At 40.7% G+C, this 21,355-nt stretch overlaps 1 protein-coding gene across 6 annotated transcripts in view; it reads right to left on the minus strand.

The window, feature by feature from the left end:
* The window catches only part of CBLB (Cbl proto-oncogene B), a 136,112-nt gene extending 120,253 nt beyond the window's left edge, over positions 1 to 15,859 (minus strand). The window contains exons 1-3 of one of the 6 annotated variants that reach the window (XM_064467902.1): positions 15,748 to 15,859; positions 14,472 to 14,630; positions 5,081 to 5,331 (exon numbers count right to left, since the gene is read on the minus strand). In XM_064467902.1, the coding sequence (XP_064323972.1) occupies positions 5,081 to 5,331; positions 14,472 to 14,618 (398 nt within the window). In that variant the 5' untranslated portion in view covers positions 14,619 to 14,630; positions 15,748 to 15,859. Of the gene's footprint in view, positions 1 to 5,080; positions 5,332 to 14,471; positions 14,631 to 14,803; positions 14,931 to 15,005; positions 15,131 to 15,175; positions 15,650 to 15,747 lie in introns of those variants that run through there. The other 5 variants (XM_064467870.1, XM_064467878.1, XM_064467887.1 and 2 more) reach the window with 5 other exon arrangements.
* Positions 15,860 to 21,355: the final 5,496 nt, after the last annotated feature.

A 21,355-nucleotide genomic window follows, 5' to 3' on the forward strand; every position in this document is an offset into this window, starting at 1 on the left:
AGAGTAAAGCAGTTTCTTTTCCTAAAAGCCTAGTGAAGGAACCATCTAAAAATACAGGTAAATAAATACAAGAGAGGAAAGGACAAATACTAGATTCTCTGGCCTCAACTTCAGCAAGACTAGAATAAAGCAGTGAATATATCTGATCTCTTAAACATGTTGACTTAGCTTAAGTATAGGGGTTTACAGGTCACATCAGACAGCAGATTAACGGTACATACAGCCCAACTGTTCAGCTCAAAATTTACTGAAGACCAAACACTACATAATGTGCTTGGAGAATGGGACAAAAACACAGGATTCTAAGGAGCCAGTAACTTTCACCACAAGATCACAACTTGAAATCCAATCTGCTTTGGTGAAGGTTACTATCCAACTACCATGGAGTTACCGATGCAATGTTAACAAATAGCCAAAACTGGCTCTATGAGAAGATCCATTAACATCCTTTTCTAAATCTGTATATTCTATTTGTCAAACAAGAAAACCGCCAGCCAAAACAATCTTAACTTGTCCAAATAAAATCGTCCTGAACTAACAACATACTCTTCCTGATCCTTTTCTTAATCAACAGAATCTCCTCTGTCTGGAGACACAAACAAGTTACAAGGCTAGCTAAGTTATAAACTTCTTAACTTCCTGTAAATAAAACAGCAGGTTTGTGGTACAAGATGAGGTAATTCAAAGAAGTAGGGTAAGCTACCTCTCACTTACCACAGGACAGAGGTACATAAACGGCTGTTACTGTGTTGCAGCTGACATAACAGAAATCCATCCCATGTAACTTCTTACCAAGTCTGTACTTTTAGAATAAGGAGGGAGTGGGGTAGAAATTTCAGCAGTAGAAAGGTCTCTACCGAGAATACTGCGTACTTCAATGTGCCAGTTGAGGGACTTGATTCAAGAACCTTAACTGATCTCAGTCATCAACACAGACTGAAGGAAGACAAATGGAATACTTTACAAACTCACTAACCAACATGAACAGTAACAAAGTGGAACCTGATCTATCACATAAACCACAGGTATAAGACCTCCCTAGAAGGCTTATAGAATATAAGAATTCTGGACTAACAAAATAGGTAAGCGGGCTGTAAAATCTAGAAGCATACAATTTGAATCAAGACACCAAAGGACCAGATGTGCAAGAGAATTCAGCAAGACTTTCTGTACAGGAACAGCAGTGGTTTTTTGATCATCTTGAAGGACTTCTTGACTGACTTTCCTTACATGCACACCTCTTTCTAATCAACCCCAAAACAACCTCTTCTCTTCTCCGCTTGCCATCTTCATCTGTACTGCCCAACACTTAAGAATTATCCATCTTTCATCTTATCTTCCTCTTCCACTTCTGCAATGCCACTTACAATGAAGTAGCCAACTAATTTTGGCCAAATCAAGCAGCATTTAAGATATTATTAAAAATAAGTATATACCTTGGTTTTATACTTTTCCTCTTCTCATATAAAGGGCATACAGCAGAAGGCATGCAATATTAAAACAGAAAATGAACAAGTTCCATCTCAAGATGTAGTCTTCCAAGGACATGATTAACAGATAAGCACAGGAAAGCTCACACTTGTCTCCATTACTAAGAAATGATTGTGTTAGCCATGAAGACCATGTCCAGCATCTTGAAAGAATCCAAATGTAATCTCCCCGTTGCCATTTTATTCCTCCTCTATTCTTATTATTGTAACTTATGTGCTTGATTTCTACACCTGGCTAACATATTTACCTGAAAAAACTGCCAGCCTACAAAGTTTTTACTTTTTCTGGATACATAATTCTGGACTGCAGCAAGACAAAAGGAAGTTTGGACTTCACAGAAATTATGCCTTCCAGCTTTAGTCTACTTTCCAATAAACAACAAAGGGAGAAGAAAACCCATGCAAGAAAAAGAAAACCCCAGACCCTCAAAGACACAGAAGGCCTTTTAAGAAAAGTGGATTCACCTGAACCAATATTTTTAATAAGCCTGTGTTAATAACCTTTAAAAAGGAAAATCTGTGACAAAAAAAAAAATAATCTTTAAAACACTTCATACATAGAAAAACTTCTGTGCAGCCTATATCTAGTACATTTTACTGAATTTATTGATCACCTCTTACTTCATTAAGCAAGAGGGCTATGAGAGGACATAATTTCATACTAGACACCATACCGAGGAGGTAGATGTAATTCATATACAATAAACAAACTTGTAAGCCATATTTTCTCTGCTTAGCTGCTTAGCAAGACTCATCCCATAGAGTACGGAATGACAGCACCATCTACTCTTAAATGGCTATCATATGTGTTTGACATGGAACACCATCACAATGTAAGCTTTTTGTTTAGCCATTTGTATGTAATCTGACTCACTCTATCTTGTTCCATCCACAGGATCTTTGAGAACTAAAATTCATGACAAATTCTTCACAATAGAGTAATTTTGGTGTTATCAGGCAAATAAAATCACATGTATATTGGCACTGGTTCCTAAATGTACCATCACCATAAAAGTTAAAAGATAATTCAATAACCCTAATAGGTTAAAAAGTATACCAATCAAATATGTACAAAGTATGCTTCCAAATGTAGCCAGTTTCTCTTTTTCCTTATGATCTTCTATTCAGAAACCACAGAGATACTAACAGAAAACAAAACAGAAATGTAAGATTGAAAACCACAGAAACTGGCCAGGTGTCAACATAAGAGGCAGCTTTTGGCTTGCCTTCTTTAAAAAACTGTCTATGCTTCAATTGGACGGTCATTTTAGAAACATCTTCAAAAGCACTTATTTAAATGATCACTCCTACATTTGCATTATGACATTAACAAATAACGTACTTAGGTTAATGCAGGCATATTTGGAAGCAAAGTTTAAATCATTAACAGCTTCTTTTACTAACTTACCAAGAATTAACACTATTAAGTATGTGGAAGCACTGCAGAGCAAACAGGTACCTAGTCACTGGGCTCAACAAACACGTACATATACCTTCATTCGACTTTAAACTAGGACATGCATACAGATAAAACATCACCAGTATACGAAAGAGGATGCACTGAAGTCACAAAGATGTAGACTTCAGGTTGTAGCGGCATGACACATAAACTGCTGGAACAATGCTTACGCTTACTGGGGTTGTTTTTTGTTTCTGACTGCAGTCAGAATGCAGTTTGTATAGGAAACACAACTAGCAACTTTAGCAAAGGGAAAACATTTCTATTATACTCCCTCAAGCTTCGAACTCGATCAGTCAGGCAAAATAATACTACTTGTCACCTTCTGAAATACAAATTCAGGGAGCCTGAAGTAGTAACTGTGATTCAGTGCACTTCATTACTATGTTTTGTTTTAAAATCCTTCTTTTCCCATCATCTCACAAGAATGGCCCAAATAAATGGCAGTAAATATGCTAACTGCGCCTTCTTCAAAAACTGCTTCACAAAAAGACATCCTTATATCACCACTGCTACCCTTATGCAGGAAATGAAGTGCGTAGTTGGAAAGAAGAAAGCAACTCTAGCAACTAGATACAGTTACTAAGGCACTGTTTGAATGACTGTACAGAGCATAGAGCAGACTCTGAAAAATTGACACAGAAACTGGCTTTAATTTATCGCTAACTGTAAGCAGAACCATAAGTAAATCTGGATTTCATACAAGATAGGAAAGTCAAAATAAAACCTGTTTACATAATGCAACCATTTATGTCAAATTTCCCTTACCATAAAAAGTTCTTATTTCCTTTGCAACACAATGACTTCTGTACATACAACAAATGGGATATTAAAAAAAGAGCCCAGAGGCTCAGTGCTGAACGGTTCTTCCAGAGGTTCTGGTAACAATGCATCTACAGCAAAAACATTCCTTTACTTACTTATGAATTCAAACACAAACAGCATCCATCAAAATCTTTACTAATCAGAAAAATAGTTCAAACAGTGTATTTTGCTCCTTTTATGCAAATTGCTCCAAGTATATTCACAATTGGACAGTCTCTACATACTTAAAAAAACAAATAAAAATCCTTAGACCTTAAGCAAGCTTCAGACCCCCTATCAAGCACAGGAGACTACCACACTACACTGAATAGCTATAAACATTGCTGAAGATTCGGAAGGAATATATGTATAAATCAAACATAACAGCAGTGACATTTACAAGAACATAGACATTTCACTGCTTCTACCAACACTTTCACCGTCTGTAAAACTATACTGCAATCCTGCCTCTGAGCTCAGGTGCAGACAGAATGGCAAGGATTCAATCCTCCATTCGCTTCCTCTCCATCTCCCATTCCCCACTCTCTCCTTTAAAAAGGGGAGACTCTGGAAAAAATACTGTATCTTTTATTCAAATAGATTCAAAGTTATACCACACATGGTATATACAACATTGCTGCACCCCTTCCCAAAACAAAACTGCAGATTTTGCAGAGAGGTTCTTGAAATATTGTTTCGAAAATATTAGGTAATAAAATCAAATATTAATAACCTCTTCACTCACCACCAAGGGCACACATAAAGTGGACATTAATCCCCGTTATTAAAACTGGACCATTGCAAATCAGGAATACATTAGGTTTCTGAAAAGGTTCCTCTGTACCAAACTAACTTTATCATCACGCTAACATCACACAATATCTCAGAAAAGTTAATATTGCTTTGCTCCATTTCATCACTTGCGAAAGCTCTACGTCAATATTCATCATGGCTCGACAATTTTAAGAACTGGGGTAGGGAGGTCAAGCTCAATCCAAGTAACAGTCTCTCTCTCTCGCTCTCTCTCTGCGTGTGCCAGAGTAAAAACTACATATTGTAAGGCCCTGTGAACAAGTAATTACAATGAAATGAATGTTTTATGAAGGAAATGCACTTGGTTTTAAAGGTCACAAAGTGACAGATAAGAGCACACAGTGGAACAAATCCAGCAAATTACTGATTGACCTGCAGGGTCAATGAATCCAAACAATAAATATTTCTGCTCTTTAAATAATTAAAAATGTCAAAACACAATGGCTGCAGACAAACAGTGTTAAGAATGCAGACAGGCCAGACAATCTAATTCATATTTAAATATTTCGCTTACCTGTCCTGTGACTGCTCCTCATACATCCTTTCCTTTCCTTCTTTGAAGAGTCTTATAGCCCGTTTCGATTTTTTCATGAGACTGTCAATGTAGATTTTAAAATACTCATTCTCACTGAGTTGTGCAAGTTTCTGGTTGTCATCATATTTGCTCAATATAAGTCGCAAATGTTGGTAAGTGTCAGGTAAAATGTCAAGTATGTAAGGTGGGCTGTTTTTGAGTTGAAGCTTTGGGTTTTGGCACAATCTTACCTATAAGCAAAAACAAGAGAGTGTAAAAGACAGGAAATATGTTGGGGCAAAAACTGATCTGACATCTTAAAATTAATAGGTGTAAGCATACTTCTCTAACCTCCAGGCACAAAGAATTAAATCCTACTTCATATATATTCCATGAAATCCCAACATAGTCTTTAATGTCAAAGGATGTAAAATTTAACTTAATCCCGTCACATCTATGAAAAGCAAACAAGCTTACCTACATAGTTTGGGGTTTTGCTTTTAAGGTAAGAATGTCTTTGCCTGCCTACTATGTGCTAAGGAGTATATTAGCCAAACACAGTGTGAAACTAATGCCAAGAGCAGTAGTTTCGTACAGATTTGTTTGCTGCAGGTGAACTTCATTATGGATTTTTAAATGTCTACTAAGGACTGACCCTATAAATTACCTTGTCATCTGCAGGCTTTCTCTTTTCTCTATCCAGCAATATAACCTCTTAGAAGCTACAGGAATTTAAACTTTGAGAGGTCTACGCATATCAAAATGGTCTGAATGTTGCCAGTGGTTCAAAAGCTATTAGCTACGACAGACAGAAATTAAGTCATTCACAAACAGGTATCATAAACCAGGAAACAAAACATTATAAACTCAATGTTTTCCAGTTCATGTTTGTAATAGAAGATAACATCTTAATGGCCTTTGAATCATCACGTTCCTAAATGGCACAAAAATTAATTGAATAATATATGTTACTTAAAAGAATAAGCTTCAGATTAATTGAACACCCGTATTTGAATCTAGTCTCCACTGGAAATGCTTCTGGAAGATGGTGGTACTGGTTTTGTTTCCTGAACATATGCAACGGTAGTGTAATTAACTCCTGGCTACCTAAGTTCTCTGGTAGTTTGTTCTGTAATGTTCTGTACTAGAAAGCAAAAGGGATCGAAACTAACAGGTAGTTTTTGAGTGCTATTGCGTTGAGCTATCCATGCTTCGCTGAAACACTGCAGAGGGACACGTTCTAGACAGGTGTGTGCAGCTGTACATATGCAAATACTTACGAAAAATTAAGTTCATGTGGTATAAAAGTTTTATAGGTATCCTTTGGAGATTGCCACATTATATATTATCAACTAATATTACATACTAGTGGCTTTGACATTCTTTTAAGGTAACTAATGAGGCTGTAGAAACATCTTAATACTGCTGAAGCAAGCAGGCTCCTATATTTCTACTAACGTATCAGAAGTACATTCCTGAGCACTTCTGGGGGATAAAATAAACGTGTATCCTATAACATTCACCTCTCTAAACTCAAAGCTGTATCGCTATTGCTGACCCCTCCTTTAATTTCTAGATCTACACCGTTAAGAAATTCACTGCCTTCAGACTGTTGCCACCAACAGACATTCATGCACCACAAACAGCAAAGCAATCACATAATTGTTTCTTCCCTCTGAAACATACACACAAAAACGCACCAGGCAATTAGATTTAGGTAACTGGGGTCACAGTGGAGACAAGAGTAGATGAAAGTCAAGCACTACCAAGTTTTAAAAAAAGAAGTCTAGCACCATTAGAACAGTGCAAACTCATAGCTACTATAGAAACATGACATTTGCAATAGTTCCCCTCATTTCACTGATCAATTTATTAGTATTATCCATTTATTAGGATTATTTAGGAATTTCTGTTATTACTTAGTAATCACTATTTAGCAATTGCTTTAGTAATTTCTATTATTCTTTCACCTACTAGACCAAGTAATGGATCAGGAAACCTTCTGATGTGTTGTAGAACAGACAGAGAAATTTACAACCTCAGCAGGAAACAAAAATACTGCAGATAGATGCAGGCAAATATGAATAAATGAGCACAACACTGTTCAACATACTAAAGAGTGGTTCAGGGCAGTTAAGTATTTCTAGATATAAAGAGCAAAGAGAAGTTTCAAGGCAAGCTCTACAATGATGTAGTCATACATAAAGGAATTCCTTCTAAGTTGAGGAAGAAGCTAGAAACAAACAAACAAAAAAAAAATGTAAAGCATAAAGATGTTTGGCCATCTCTTCATCAGGTGATGAAGTCTGGAACTACAATCCATAACTGCAAAAGCGAGACAGCAAGAGACTCTGAAACTGAAAATAACTTGTTTATATTTCATATGATAAAGAGAAGGTTATCAGGATACAGAAAAAGAAAAACATGGTCCAAGTCATGGGTTAGGAGATGCCTGCAGCAGCAACCTCAAAGAATAAAGGCTGGATATGATGGCATTCTTTCAAGCGCAGAAAAGCAAAGCTGAACTTACTGATATACAAAAATAAAAACTGGATGAGAGTTTTAGATTGATGCAGAACGTTATATTTGTCTGTGAATCACATCTCAATCTGAAAGATTCACACACAGCTTTTAAAAGAGCAGTTCAAGTAAAGGAGTTGCCTGAGTGAAGGCAGGATGATGGTATCACACCAGAAGATCAAGAAAGGAACTAACAAGAGACGCTTATGAAGTAGATTAAACGCTTTCTTTTAGTTGCGCTGAAGTTAAGCTGACAGCTTGAATTCTTTAAGGAGATTTCAGAAACATAAGCAAAGAATTTTACATGTGTATACAGATCTGAAGATCATCCATGCAGAGGCATACATGAATTTCTTTTTGTAGAAGAGTTAGCAGAACCAGAACCTCAAAGAGAGAAGTGAGAACTTTTATGGAAAATGTAGACATTTTTCTTGTGAACTTTTGTCCTCTGCAATTTCTGATTTAGCGAAAACTTGAAATAAGATTGACGTTCTCCTAAAGCCAACTACAGATGACACAAATCAACATCACTGATTAGGCACTACAACTATCTGGAGCAACATGCATAAGGGTAAAAAAAAAAAGAAAAAAACCCAACAGCTGAAAGGAGGAAAATATTTATTCAAGGGGAAAAAACAACTCAGCAATGAGCGCCAACCACAAGCAGAGAAGACTCTAATAACTTTGAACTGCTCATTTATCCTAACTTAAGTTTAGCGACCAAAGAATTCATTCTCTCTCTGAGGTGTACCTCCTTCGATCAGATGTGCCAACAAGCAGAACAGAAGTGGTTTCATATATATTAGGAACAACATTAAAAATATAAAGACACCCGGAAAAAGCAAATTGCTTATGCTGGTTGGTGTATTTTCAACAGTCGGTCCATTCAACTATACAAAAAGTACATCCAGTTATAAAGAAGAATTAGTTTCTCTTTCTGATGTTCTAGAAAGCCTTCTTCAGTCCAGTATCATTACATACAGTCATACACACATCAAAACAGGATCCTGTGGTCATCATGGTTTACAAGGCTTCACCCTCTGCTGCATTTATAAGGATAAATACAGCACATTACTAGAACCTCCAACTCCAGAACAAGCCTTTAAGTCATGCAAAAAATTCTTCTACAGTACAACTCAATTAGTCTTATGCATTCTCATTGAAAAAATGCTAACAGTTAGTTCAAGTCAGTGATCCAGTGAAATAGTACAAGGCTTTCTTCACTTTATAGAGTACACAACGTTTCAGTCCAAAGGAAGTAAGTTCGTAAAGACGGCTGGTAAACCATATGGTTTCCAGAGTCAGGATGTCCTGACACATACCACAGCAGTTCACAATTAAAAGAAAGACATCTGCTGACGCAAAAGATTTACCAATGCACCAGAAGTGGCGCACATACCTTTCTTCAAAAGAAAACAGAACTCAAAACAAAAGAAAAAAAAACCCAGCCAAAAATAAAGACCTCCATATTGCGCTTTACAAAGCAGCCCTCACCAACACTTTAGGAGCGGACATGAATCATATCACTGTGAGATTTGTGTATTGTTATGACTGGAAGTAAGCATGTATATATTTAGTAAGCATTCAGTGTAAAAAATGAAAAGGAGTCAGTCAGCAAGTTAGTCAGAAATGTCTGTCACTGAGATAAACTGAGACAAAGCTACGCTCCTTTCACTACCTCACTCCGGGTAAACGCAGGTACTTACTCCAAAATCACAGAAACAATAGAGTGCAATTCTGATTGTGAAGAACTAAGGTATCACCCGCACCTACCAGAAACAGGTTTTGAAACAGTTAATTCAGGAACTTCCAAGGCAAGCTTACTCTAGTGCCAATGGAGGAAAAACCCAACCTCCTCTTCCTCCCCAGCCAAGACAAATGCCACTACTCAGAACATTTTTGAAAACATTTTACTTAAATTATAAGGCATTATGTCATAGCATCTCAGAGATGAGAGTAATGCATTCCTGTCGTATTTAGACAACGAATTTCATATTGAAAACTGTACGTCTATTCACTTTTTAAAGCAAACAATGAAGTTGAAAGCCCTGGCCTCATTCGACAAAAGAACTTCTGTTCATGCAAAGTATAGCAGCCCTAACACAATCTGTTTAAACACCTAATGCTAGTCAAAGACAATACAAGGAAAGTAACACAGCTAAAACAGAGTAAGTATCTAATGAGTGGGACATCCGCCAAACACTGCTTTGAGCTGCAGCGAACGGACTATAACAATCAGAGCACCAGTGCTTGCACACTTCCAAAACCACACTTGCGAACCTTCTACTGAACTAGTACCTTCCACCATGCAGTATAAAAAAGGCCAAAGACTTTGACACAGCATAAAGGTAGCTCTGCAGTAAGATACCATAACAATTCTCCAGAAAAACCACAACACACAATGCTACCAACAATGAATTCTGAGGAACTTAATCAGAGAGGGGCTAATCAGGAAAACGGATGAAATCTTAACATTATGCCCCTTCATCATACAGCCCCCTGCCAGAAATTACATTAAATGCAATGCATTTTATTTTCCACAGAAAGATGGAAAGAGATGGACTTTCTTTCTGAAAGAAGCCTTCTCATTAAAACATAAATAGAGGTGATCGATCACTGATCTTTTTCAGCTGAGAATACAGTAAGTGCTTGTTCAACAGCTACCACACTGCAACTGTGTCATATGTTTCCATACTGGAGGAATAAGCAATAACAATGCTGATGTTCTGATGCAAAACGACAGCTGACTTCAGAGACTCATTTAAAATTTCTTCTAATTAGAAAATGAGAAGCTTCCATTTCTCTGCTTAAATGTTTATTCTTTTTCCACAAACAGCGTGTGCAGGACATATCAACTTTGACCAGGTACTACACTGAAGAACACCATGGTTATGATTGATGATTGTCTTTTCTAGATCCTTTGTGGAACCATGACCTTTAATTGACTTGGAAGGTTGCACATTAATGTAACAAGTACATAAAATGTTGCAAAGAATAACCCACAAGCACACAGTTTCAACTGCTGTGCTCTGTATATTTACTTAGATGCTGTTGAAAACTTGGATGCTGACAAATATTAATTTGAAGAAAACCACATTACTAAGTTACAGAGGTAATACAGCTTTTACTCACTAAGTCAATGGTATGAGCTTTGGAGACACGCTCTAATTTGCTCTTAGCTAATTGTTAAATAGCAAATCAAACTACCATCCCCATTTATATAGTTGAAGTCAAACAACTGGGTGGGCCATGACAGACCGCCCAAACAGTTTAGACAATATTGTTAATCTTCACAGGAGAAAATATAACTGTTTTCAGGCCCAAGGCATAAGAGTACTAAAAAGTGACTGAAAGTTGCTGAAATATTCCTGGTTTTAAAAAATCCTGTTCAAAATAAGTCACAATTTTATTGGCTTGAAACCCACAACAGTAAGGTGTGCACAAGAGTACTGCCAACTCTTAATAACCTGAGCAGTATATTAACTTAACTACTCCCATGTTTACATAATAGGCATTCTCTCCCAAAGTTGTTCTCAAGATAACCATTATCCTCTAATAATAATACATGGATAGTTTCTAGGTTTTAAAATAATTAGGTTTAGAATTTCAGAAAAATAAATCCTATGCAATTTATGCATAGTTTAAAGGAAGACAGAGTTATTTGGTAACAATACTTTTTTTATTTACATGATATCAACTTTCTGAAAGTTCAGAGATATATGGTCAACTTGCTTATACAATGCTATAACTAGCACTGGAAAGCAAGGCTAGCCTTCCAAACCATAAAAGGAATATCGTCCTTTGCACTGCAAAGAAGTTAAACAAAATACTTTTGGTTCTTAATGGTAAAGCTACTGCCTACCCATGAGAAAAGCAGCAGGGAAACTCAACACTGATGCTAAAAGCTGATGCCCCTTTGGTAATGCAGTTAGCATTGTAAATTCATATGAAGAAAGGCGTAAGAGTAAACCTCAAGAAGAACAGATCCCAGTGGATGAAATATAAAAAAGAAGATGCAGATGTAAGATATACAGACAGATAACAATTCACTTTCACTGATTACTTACAAGATATTTTTTTTTAATTCCCTGCAGGTATGTTGCTCACAGGTAACTTTTACAAACAGGGGTCTAACCAGGAGCACTATCCCAACATTCTGTCCTGCTAAAGAACTCTTTCAAAACCCTTGATTTTTTCAAACCAGTAACAGAAGTTTAATGAGAAAACACTTAAGCAGAACTGCAACCTTCTGCCTATTCTAAAGTTGAAGCATCAGCCCATGAAAAAGAAACATTACCATGAACTCTAAACAATTCCAAAGCATGACATACAACCAATTTTACACAGAGAAGTTTGCATGGTATCTAAGTAGCCAGAACTTTTACATACACCATAAAACTACTCTCTCAGTATAGTTCTTATAGAGTTGCAATATCTGTAGTATTGGTTAATCCCTTATTGTTGAAAACAAATAATTAATACAAAAATTCATCTGCCAAAGGAGGGAGTTACAGAAAGAAATGAATGAAAGGTACAGAATGGTAATTTTAAGAAAGAAAGAGAGAAATACAAACCGGAAATTATTGAGCTCTGCCCCGTTTTAAAAACTGCTCTTTTTTTATCCTTTGGTCAAGATAATAGCTTTGCTTTGTTTCCATTCTCCCTTTCCCTAACATCTTTAGGATGGGAGAAAACTTTAGCTACCTCACTGCAGCAAAAAGATGGTTATCACAGCTATTACAGTTAAAGAATAAACAAGGATAATGACTATTATTACAACAAGCAAAATAGGCCTCAAAGCCACAATCTTACCACGGGTGGAACCCCACTGACTTTGCAGAGCCTACTGCCTTCACTAGGTATTAATTTGATCAGTGAACCACCACAGAGATCAGTCATAGGACACACTCCAGAAATGGGATTTGAAACAACAGTTGATCGAGCAGGTTTCTATTTCTGATTCTAATCCTTGATTTTGATCTAGGCAGAGGAGAAAACGACCTTCGTGTACCTACTGCCACATAAGGCTAAGAGACTTAAATTTTTTTGCCAACATATCAAATTTGCTGAACCGCATCCTTTCACTATAAGTACCAAAAGCTAAAAACTCAAGCAGCAAGCTACAGCATTCTCACACTATGACATCATCCTGTCTGGTATACTTTAATATAATTTGGAAATAAAATTTGATTAACTGAAAGCAGCTTAAAGAGGATACATTAAAGATCCAAATTGAGGACACTTATCCAGTAAAATGAAAAAGAAAGCACAGCGCAACGTCCAGCCTTTCCAGTGACTTCTACAGAACAGGCCTTACTGGCTGTTCTGATGCTTTGTTGTAACAGGGACAAATACAGTGATCCGATGTTAGCTGACTAAAAGCAACCCACAAGTCCAAGCACCAGGGTTTAGGTTTTCTGGTAACCATGAATACACAAACCAATCTGGGGACAACCTTACCGTATAGATTTGTAAATGGCCTGACACAGGGGGAAATTAAGGCGTGCATTCCCCACGTGGTTTCAGTGAGGACGAACCAGGTTCCTGGATTCCAAGGCAAGAACTTCCTTCCACTGAAGCAGAGTGCCTGCTTCCAAGTGTTTATACTTGTAGTTCTTATTACAAGATGCTCACAGTTTAGAGCATCCTGATCATGAGCAGGGAAATGTCAACAAAGTCTTGCAATGATAACCGTTTCTATCAAAGCTTATGGTCATCATCAGAACCTGTGGTGGAAATACAGACACTATCCTTGGAGCATCAAAAAGGAGAGCATACACAGACTCAATCAAATACCATGAAATTACCACTTGTCAAGGCATATAATATGAAATGATCTCCACCATGTCAGTATAACGACTTATGAACTTTAAGAAATGTTAAACATCTGCATTTTACATGAGCCACAGAGAAAGCAAACAGTTACACTAACTCATGAAGAATCACTGAGTTAATATCTAGTAACTCTCTTGCCATACAGGCCCAAGGCTAGCAGGTAGTAATGCTCACTCCCCAGCAGTTTCAAGAGGAAACTCTCAAGTGTCATCACCTCATATGCAAAGCAGAGTGCCTGCATCTCCCAAAGGGTTATCCGTATTATAATTAAACCGTTCCTACCACTGGCAAGGATCTCTCTTAGTTATTCTATCATCATACAAGCTGTCAGTCTGTATAATGCTAAACAAAATGTATCAGGCTGGGGCAGAGAACCTTAAGATCTAAAAAACTATGGTCTATCCCCCCCACTTCCTGAAAAATTAGTTTCAGTACAGTGTATTTCTAGTTTCAGAATGAAGAGTAGATGTACTTAGACGTCATTAAAAATGCCGATCACGCACTTAAAAAGTTAGGCATGCCATACTAATCTGTTTACTAAACTGACAAGAGTGACATCCCCCAGTCCCCAAGCACATTCCTAAAAGCACAAACGTATCTATGTTGCCATCATGAGCACGTCTCACAAGACAATCAGCTTAACTGAAGTTTCATACTTCAGAGGTCTTGTTTGCAGACTAACAACGTGATCCAACACGAAGCGCACAGAATATGTGATTACAAGTCTAAGTCAAGCAGCTTTTCGTTAGGGCAGCTCTTCAAGTTTGAGTCATTTTAAAGGATCTGAAAATAACAATAGCCTAAGGCAAACACACACATTTGTTTTCCCTCCGCAAACCGAGATTAAAATAAAAAAAGAAAAACATAGCCAGAGGCCATAGGGAAAAAAAAAAGACGACAAATGGTGCTTAAATAACCTAAAACATAAGTCTGCTTACTTCCCCAACAGGCGCAGCCTAGCAGCAGGAAGACGCCGTTTCCCCAGTGTGTACCTATTTAAATAGCCCCATTCTTCGTCGTGGGTACAGACACTCACCACTTTGTCCATAAGCTTCCAGGTCTTCTCCACAGTCCTCCGGTCGGCAGCTGCCTGCTTGGGGGGCCCCACCGCATCCTGAATGGCATCGATGAAGCCCAGGATCCGTCCCTTGCGCGGGTTCCGGCCGTTGAGGGAATTGGCCATCTGGGAGCCAAGCTGGCCGCAACGACAGAGAAACAGAGACTCACAAGGTGCTCCCAAAACATCTTGTCATAAAACTCGCCACAGCCAGTGAGGTAACACTTCCTTCATCACAGGCAGGAAAGGGCAAGACCGGGGCATGTTTAGGAACAAGTTTTAACTTTTCACGACACACAGCGTAAACCCACCTGGCCCCGGCTTAGACCGGCAGAAGCCATCCCGGATTGATTGTCAACACCAACAACAAGCGGCAGGGGGGAACCCGGCCCCGGCCGCGGCCGCCCGAGGGCCCGGCCCGGCCCACCCCGCGCCCGGCGCCGCGCCGCTCCCCGGCCCCCGCCGGCCCCGCCGCCCGGCCCGGCCCCGCCGCACCGGGCACATGCCCCTCACCAGACAACAAAAGCGGAAGACGCGGAGCGGCCGCGGCGGGGGAAGGAGGAGGAGGAGGAGGGGGGAGCAGAAAGGCAGCAGGCAGGCAGGGATCCGCAAGGCACGGGAGCGCCCGGGCAGCGGGGGCAGGCGGGCAGGGAGCCGGCTGCCGCCGGCGCACCCATACGTACGGATCGGCACCGCACGGCGTCGTGCCAGGAGCCAGAGGAGCCGCCGAGGACAGCCAGGAGCAGGCGGGGAAGGGGCGGGGGGAGGAAGGCTCCGCAGCCCCCCGCGGCGGCCGCTTCCCCCCGTCCTCAGCCCGGAGCGGCGGCGGAGCGTCTCGTCAGATGAGGCTCGGCTCTCCTCCCTCCGGCGGCAGCTTCACCGCCCCGGGAGGCAGGCGGAGCGCATCCCGCACCCCGTCCCGCCGCCGCGCCGGGGCGGGAGGGGGGTGGGGGGTGGTAAGCGTTGCCGATCACCACGCGCGAACGCGGCGCCGGCTCCACGCACACACCGGCCGCCCCGTGGGACTCTGCCCTGTGGCGCTGCTGCTCCTGCTGCTGGTGGTGACGGGCGGCCGCTGCCCCGCGGGGAAACGCGGGCAGCTACTGCCCCGCCGCCCGCATCGCCCTGCCCGCACCACAGCCCAGCCCGCCCGCCGCTGGGTGGGTGGGTACGTGCGCGCGTGTGTGGAGAGAGAGCCCTACACATGCAAGAAAGAAATATAGACATAGATCTATCTATATATGCACACACGCACAGGTCTGTATGTGGCACCGCTCGCAGCCCCCGGCACGCTCTGGTCTCCCCTCACTCCTAGAAAGTGAGGCTGGCTCCCCAGCGGCCCCGCCGCCGCCGCCCCCGTCCCCTCCCCCTCCCCCTCCCCGCGGCCGCTCCCCTCCTCGGAACATGCCCACCCCTCGGGACAACACTCGGCACCGCGCATGCGCGCCGCGGGGAGGGGACGCGGTAACGCCGAGGAACCGAGCCTTCTTCTCGCAGGCGGGAGCCACCGGCTCGGAACAGCCAATCCGAAGAGGAAACTGTATTTGCTTGACGTGCCCACCAGCAAATGAGCGTGGAGTTCGAGAACAGGGCGGGGTGGAGGCTGAGAGAAGGCTTCAGAGCTGGGGAGGGGGCTAGCAGGCGGAGAGCTGACCAGTGGTTGGCCTCGGAGTGAGGGAGGTGGAGCTTCCGGTCCCGCCTCGTTCCGCCTACCCTCCTGCGTGGGGGCTGAGGGGACAGTCTGAGGCCTTCTTGGGGCTCAAGGGGGGCGGCTCCCAGGGGACGCAGAAATCTGATATGGCTATAGGGGTTTTGGGGGCTAAAGACGTCGTCAGGGCCTGTGGCAGTATGTCCCTCCTTCCTCTAGTGAAGTTGCGGTGCCACTGCTTGCTGGAGCGCTTGGCGTGCCTTAAAAATCAATAGTTGTTATTGCCGCCTTTTTGAGTGTGCCGCCTCTGCTTCCCCTAGTGCTTTTGAGAGTTTGTTGGGGTTTTTGAGGGGGCCGCAAAGAACAGGAGCTTAGTTTCCTTTTGTACGGCTGGTTCCTTTGGTTTTTTGGGGGTGTGGTTGTTGTTTTTTTTTGGGGGGGGGGAGGTTTGTTGTTAAGCAAGGGCTGAGATTTCCCGTGTTGGAAATAGGCCAGAGAGCCACGTGAAGCCGTGAGGGCTGCGAGGCTTGCACCACCACTCTGAAAGGTGGTGAGGGGGATATGTTAACACTTTCTAGTTAAAAATACCAGTTTATGTATGTTTATTTTTGTATGAGCACTTCCTGTGGGGTTATGGTAGATAAAACCCAGCTGATCAGTGTGTTATGCTTTTATTTTATGGGCAAGTTTTCCTCTCCAATTTGTATATTACCTGTGAATGCTGGAGTGGAAGGAGGTAGGCTTACCTGTGTAGGGTACAAAACATTTGACTTCAGATGCTTTTGAAGATGTTCCAGGGAGTAATTATACTTAGCAAGTGTTAATCTTCTAATTAATTATCATATAAGGAAGCAAAAATACAACACTTATAATTTTGAGGCTGTTTTCTGAAGACAGTTGTACCAGAGGAGTGTTTTTAAGTTTTGGTTTTCTGAATATCAGCAAGTGTTCTCTGTAGTGGTTTCCTTTGTAAAGGTTTTTTAAAAATGGTTTGCCTTCTTTCTTGATTCTGCCCTCCCCCCCCCCATTTTTCTGATTTTGTCATTTATATGTATTTTTAGTGCAGGTATCTTCCCCCTTGATTTAAAATGTGTCAAGTTACTCCTCTGGGCACACAAACAACAATAAAATCATATCAATAATGTCTTCTTCAAAGGTCATTGTTCCTCTATAGCTTTAAAATATGAATTGGCAGGTACTTGCCTTAAGTGGGTTGGAAGCTTCTCATTTCACTGTAGGCTCCGTAAATTATTCTCTTCCCTGTGTTGTTTTAAATGTCAGTTTAAAACTCTTCTCTGGCAGCTCTCCCTATCCTTTTTTTTGTTTGGAGCTCAGCTTGCATAAGATTAGGTTGGTAGTGACTGCTCACTCTTTTGCTGTCTCTTGGTTGTGGGTAAAGCAGAGGATCTGATGTTTTCTCTGAACTTGTTAAGTCATTGGTTCTTTTTCTTGATTGCTTTGTTTTCATTGTTGTTGTGTCATTCTCTTCATATTCCACACGCTGCCAAGAGCTATGATCTGTGAGTTGCACTTGGTAGCTGTCTGGGGCTGAGTCATGTTGTCTTGCAGTTCATCTGAGTGCAGAGCGAGCAGCTTGGTTGCCTGCATCCCTGTGTATGTGTGTTGCGTTATTAAGAGAATAGCCAGCTCTATGGGGAAAGTGAGTGGTTTTCAAACAGCCTTTTTTCGTTGCCTGTGCCGTATGGTAAGTGCAACTATTCTGGGAATTAGTCCTCAGGGTCATACCAATGTAGGTTGGAAGCAAGCCAGCTGGGAGAAGCAGGGGAAAGAGATACCTATGGCTTTAGTGTCAGTGGTGTTAAAGATGGGTCAAGCTTTTGCCTGCTATGCTATGAAAGAAGTAGAAGATGCAGCATTGCTTTTGTGGTTTCAAGCACGCAGAGTGAAAGGACTGTTAGATAGAAGACAGCTGAGAGGTAAGGCTGAGAGAGGAGGAGCAAACAGCTGCCATGTGTTTGAAGTGTGAGGCGTGTGCTTGTTAGCAGTGGAGAACATAAGGACTTATCTTGCTCACTGGATCTGTAGGATGCATAAGGATAAAAGGCCCTTGAAAGGGTGGTGGCCAAAGGTGCTGGCCACCTGGAAGACTTTGATGCAGGCCAGCAGCAGTATGTTAATGTAGCCATCCAGAGGGACATGTGAGAGGTTATTCTCACTGCCCAACTTCAGGCTCTCCAGCAGCCTAAATTAAGAAGCTAGTTTGCTATGTATAGGTCCACTGGGAGACCACAAGGTGATTCAAAGCAGAAGTCTAAGTCAGATACTTTGATTCTCTGTGGGAAAGAACATCTTTCTTTTTGGGCTATACGTAAGGTGCATTGGTAATTGTGATGTGTAATTCTGACCCCCAAGTTACGTACATACAATTAAAATGCCTCCACAGATCTCTCTTACTCAAAGCTCTCTGACTATTTTACTTGTTATTTTACTAAAGAACATTCCGGTTTGGATCGGCTGCTTAGAAGTGGGTTAATCACTGTATGAAAACACTGCAGAACAGAAATGAGGTAAGCCTGAGGTGACAAATTTTGAGAATTCCACATTACATGAGACTGATCCCCAATGTAGTTAAGGTACTAACCAATCATATAATGGTGTCTGGATCACTGCTGTAAGGATTTAGTAAAATCCTGTAATGAAAATGATGGAGTGAAGGTAGCTGTGAGTCAGGATATGATAAAGGAATCAAGACAGTGTGAAAGAAGCCTTGTTTTGAACTCTTAAATCCCTTTGTAAGGTAAGGATTTCAGATCTGAGCATTTTACTGAAAGGCAAAATCATGCAACTTCTTGAAAAGCCTAGCTGCTTGCTAGACGGGAAAAAACAGAGTTACAAGAGATTAAAATTAAACAGTTACATTTATCCATTGCAGTATTTTCCTATCTGTTAACTGCTTGTGGTTTTGTTGGGCGGGTGTTTTTGGGTTTTAAGTTTTTGTTTGTGTCTTCTTTTTTTTTTTTTTCTTTGCTTTGCTGGTGACTCTCCTCTGGAGTTGTTAGGGTTGTTAGACAGCCTTGTGAATGAAACCATGTTGCAGCTCTTGAATGCATTCCATCAAAGAGCCATTGACAGTACTTGGAAGCAAGAGAGAGATTTTGGTTTGGTTTCCTTTGCTCACCAACTATTAAAATATTATTGATTTTCTGCAGTCAGTCAATGTATGTGGTTTGGAAGCTGTTTTCATTTGTGTGGGTTTTTTGCTGTCCTTCAAGTGCCTTTTTGCCCAAATATGCTGAAACATAAGACCAATGAGGAGGTCAGATGTAGGTTTTATTTATAGGCATGTAAATAAGATAAGATGTTGCCTTTGTGTATGGTATAATTTTTTAAAGGTTTTTACAGTATGCTGAGTGAAGTGATATTGTAGCACTGCTTGCAAAATCCTGTCAGCTATTCAAAAGTTGAATGTGAAGTGACTTCTTGCTAATCGTAACAGAATACCCTGGCTATTCCAGCATCCTTAAACTTTCAGAGTAATCTCTTGGTGTTTTGACAGCATGTACAATATTGCAAAAAGGCAACTGTTCATAGGGGTGTGGCATTCTGCGGTGTACTGTCAGGCAGCAGTTTAATGGCTGACCTCTGACGAGGTCATGCCCTTCACAGAGTGTGCAGTGCCCCAGCAGAAGGCAGGTGGTCCCTCTTCGAAGGGGAGCTGAGGCTCTAAGAGCGATTAGAACCCACTGTTGTTTTGATGCCCTACATCCATCTGTTCTGTAAAAACACCAAACAAATGAAAAACAAACAAAACCAAAACAGAACACACCACAACCCAAACAAACAAGCAAAGAAAGATAAAAAATAAAAATTGTAACAAAAGATACCTTTAAGTTCCAGGACTATTTGCTTAAATACATTGTCATTAGCCCATTCAAGAAATGTACGATGTCTTATGCACACCCCCATCCCCGCAGAGTATCCAGTTATTACATAGTCACCTGTAATAGCTGTTAAGAATATTAAAGTAGAACAAGTGGAAAATCCTTTCATGTTATTATTTTACAGTGCCCTCAAGGACACCAGGTTCTTCAGATCTTAAAAAATAGTTAAAACATTAAACTGTTTCTTCATGATTTTGGGGATTGTTAATCTGCAAGCCACTGTTGTGGGTAACTGTTAAAGTAGCTTGCAACATATTTATCTGTTTTATCATAGAAAACTCAGAAAGCAAAACCAGTTACCTGTGGCACTTGGAATTCTCTTACTGATAATTTAAGTTGGTATAACAACAGAATCTTTTCCTGCCTTAGTGGGTAATTAATTAAAGAAAATTGGTGGTAACAATGGCAGGGTGTTGAGTTATTTTTAGATTATTATCCACTTAATTCAGCTACTTCTAATTATTTTTTTTCTCTGTCTACTTAGGTTATGGTTTTTCATGGTCACTGGGTCCTCACGCCTACATTTTTTAAAATTTTGTTATTGGCTTCTAGGAATGAAAAAAGATTATTTTCACACAAGAAATATGAATAATGTAGCAGTTTAACCCACTTTGCTGTCAGACTACTGTTTAAAAAGAAAAAAAACAAACCACCAAAAACCCCCTGCTTTTCAGAACTTCTGTGCACTATAGAAATCCATCATTGCTCTAGCAGGCTGTTGCAGTACAACTGATGACAATACAGTATTCCTGCATTATTTCTCTTTGCCGAGGATTTAAATCCTCTTTTTGTCCTTGATTTGGAAAGAGAAGCTAAATTTGGCTCTGTCTGTACCTGTAAGTAAAATGGGCCAGGCATTGTTCTTGGGCCCTGAGTCCAGGCAGCATGGTAGGGCAGGGCTGGTAGCCACCATTCTTACTAAAATCGCACCACCATCACCCCACCACACCCAGAATACCTGCATCCAGGGAGTGATCCCTGACCTGTGCTAACCCTGAACCTCCCTGGGACTTTAGGAGGAAAACACCAGCTGACATGGGCCAAAACTACTAGGGAGTATACTAATAATCTAACAGCACAGATCATCATGTGCCTGGGTCATCGTGACTGTAGTAACTGTAAACAGATATAGTTGGAGTGCGTGTGCATATTTACACGTGTGCACACACACAGTGTAATATGGGGCCTCTCATCTTTGTTAATTTTCATGGGACTTCAAATAATGAAATTTGTTTTCAGCTGGCTGCTTGAGGAGTGAACTCCTTAAAGGGCACATTGGAAGTACATTGGCAAGAATTTTACTGACTAAGGCT

Source organism: Phalacrocorax carbo, chromosome 1 (assembly GCF_963921805.1).
Source record: "Phalacrocorax carbo chromosome 1, bPhaCar2.1, whole genome shotgun sequence".
In the NCBI taxonomy this organism is placed as follows: Eukaryota; Metazoa; Chordata; class Aves; order Suliformes; family Phalacrocoracidae; genus Phalacrocorax; species Phalacrocorax carbo.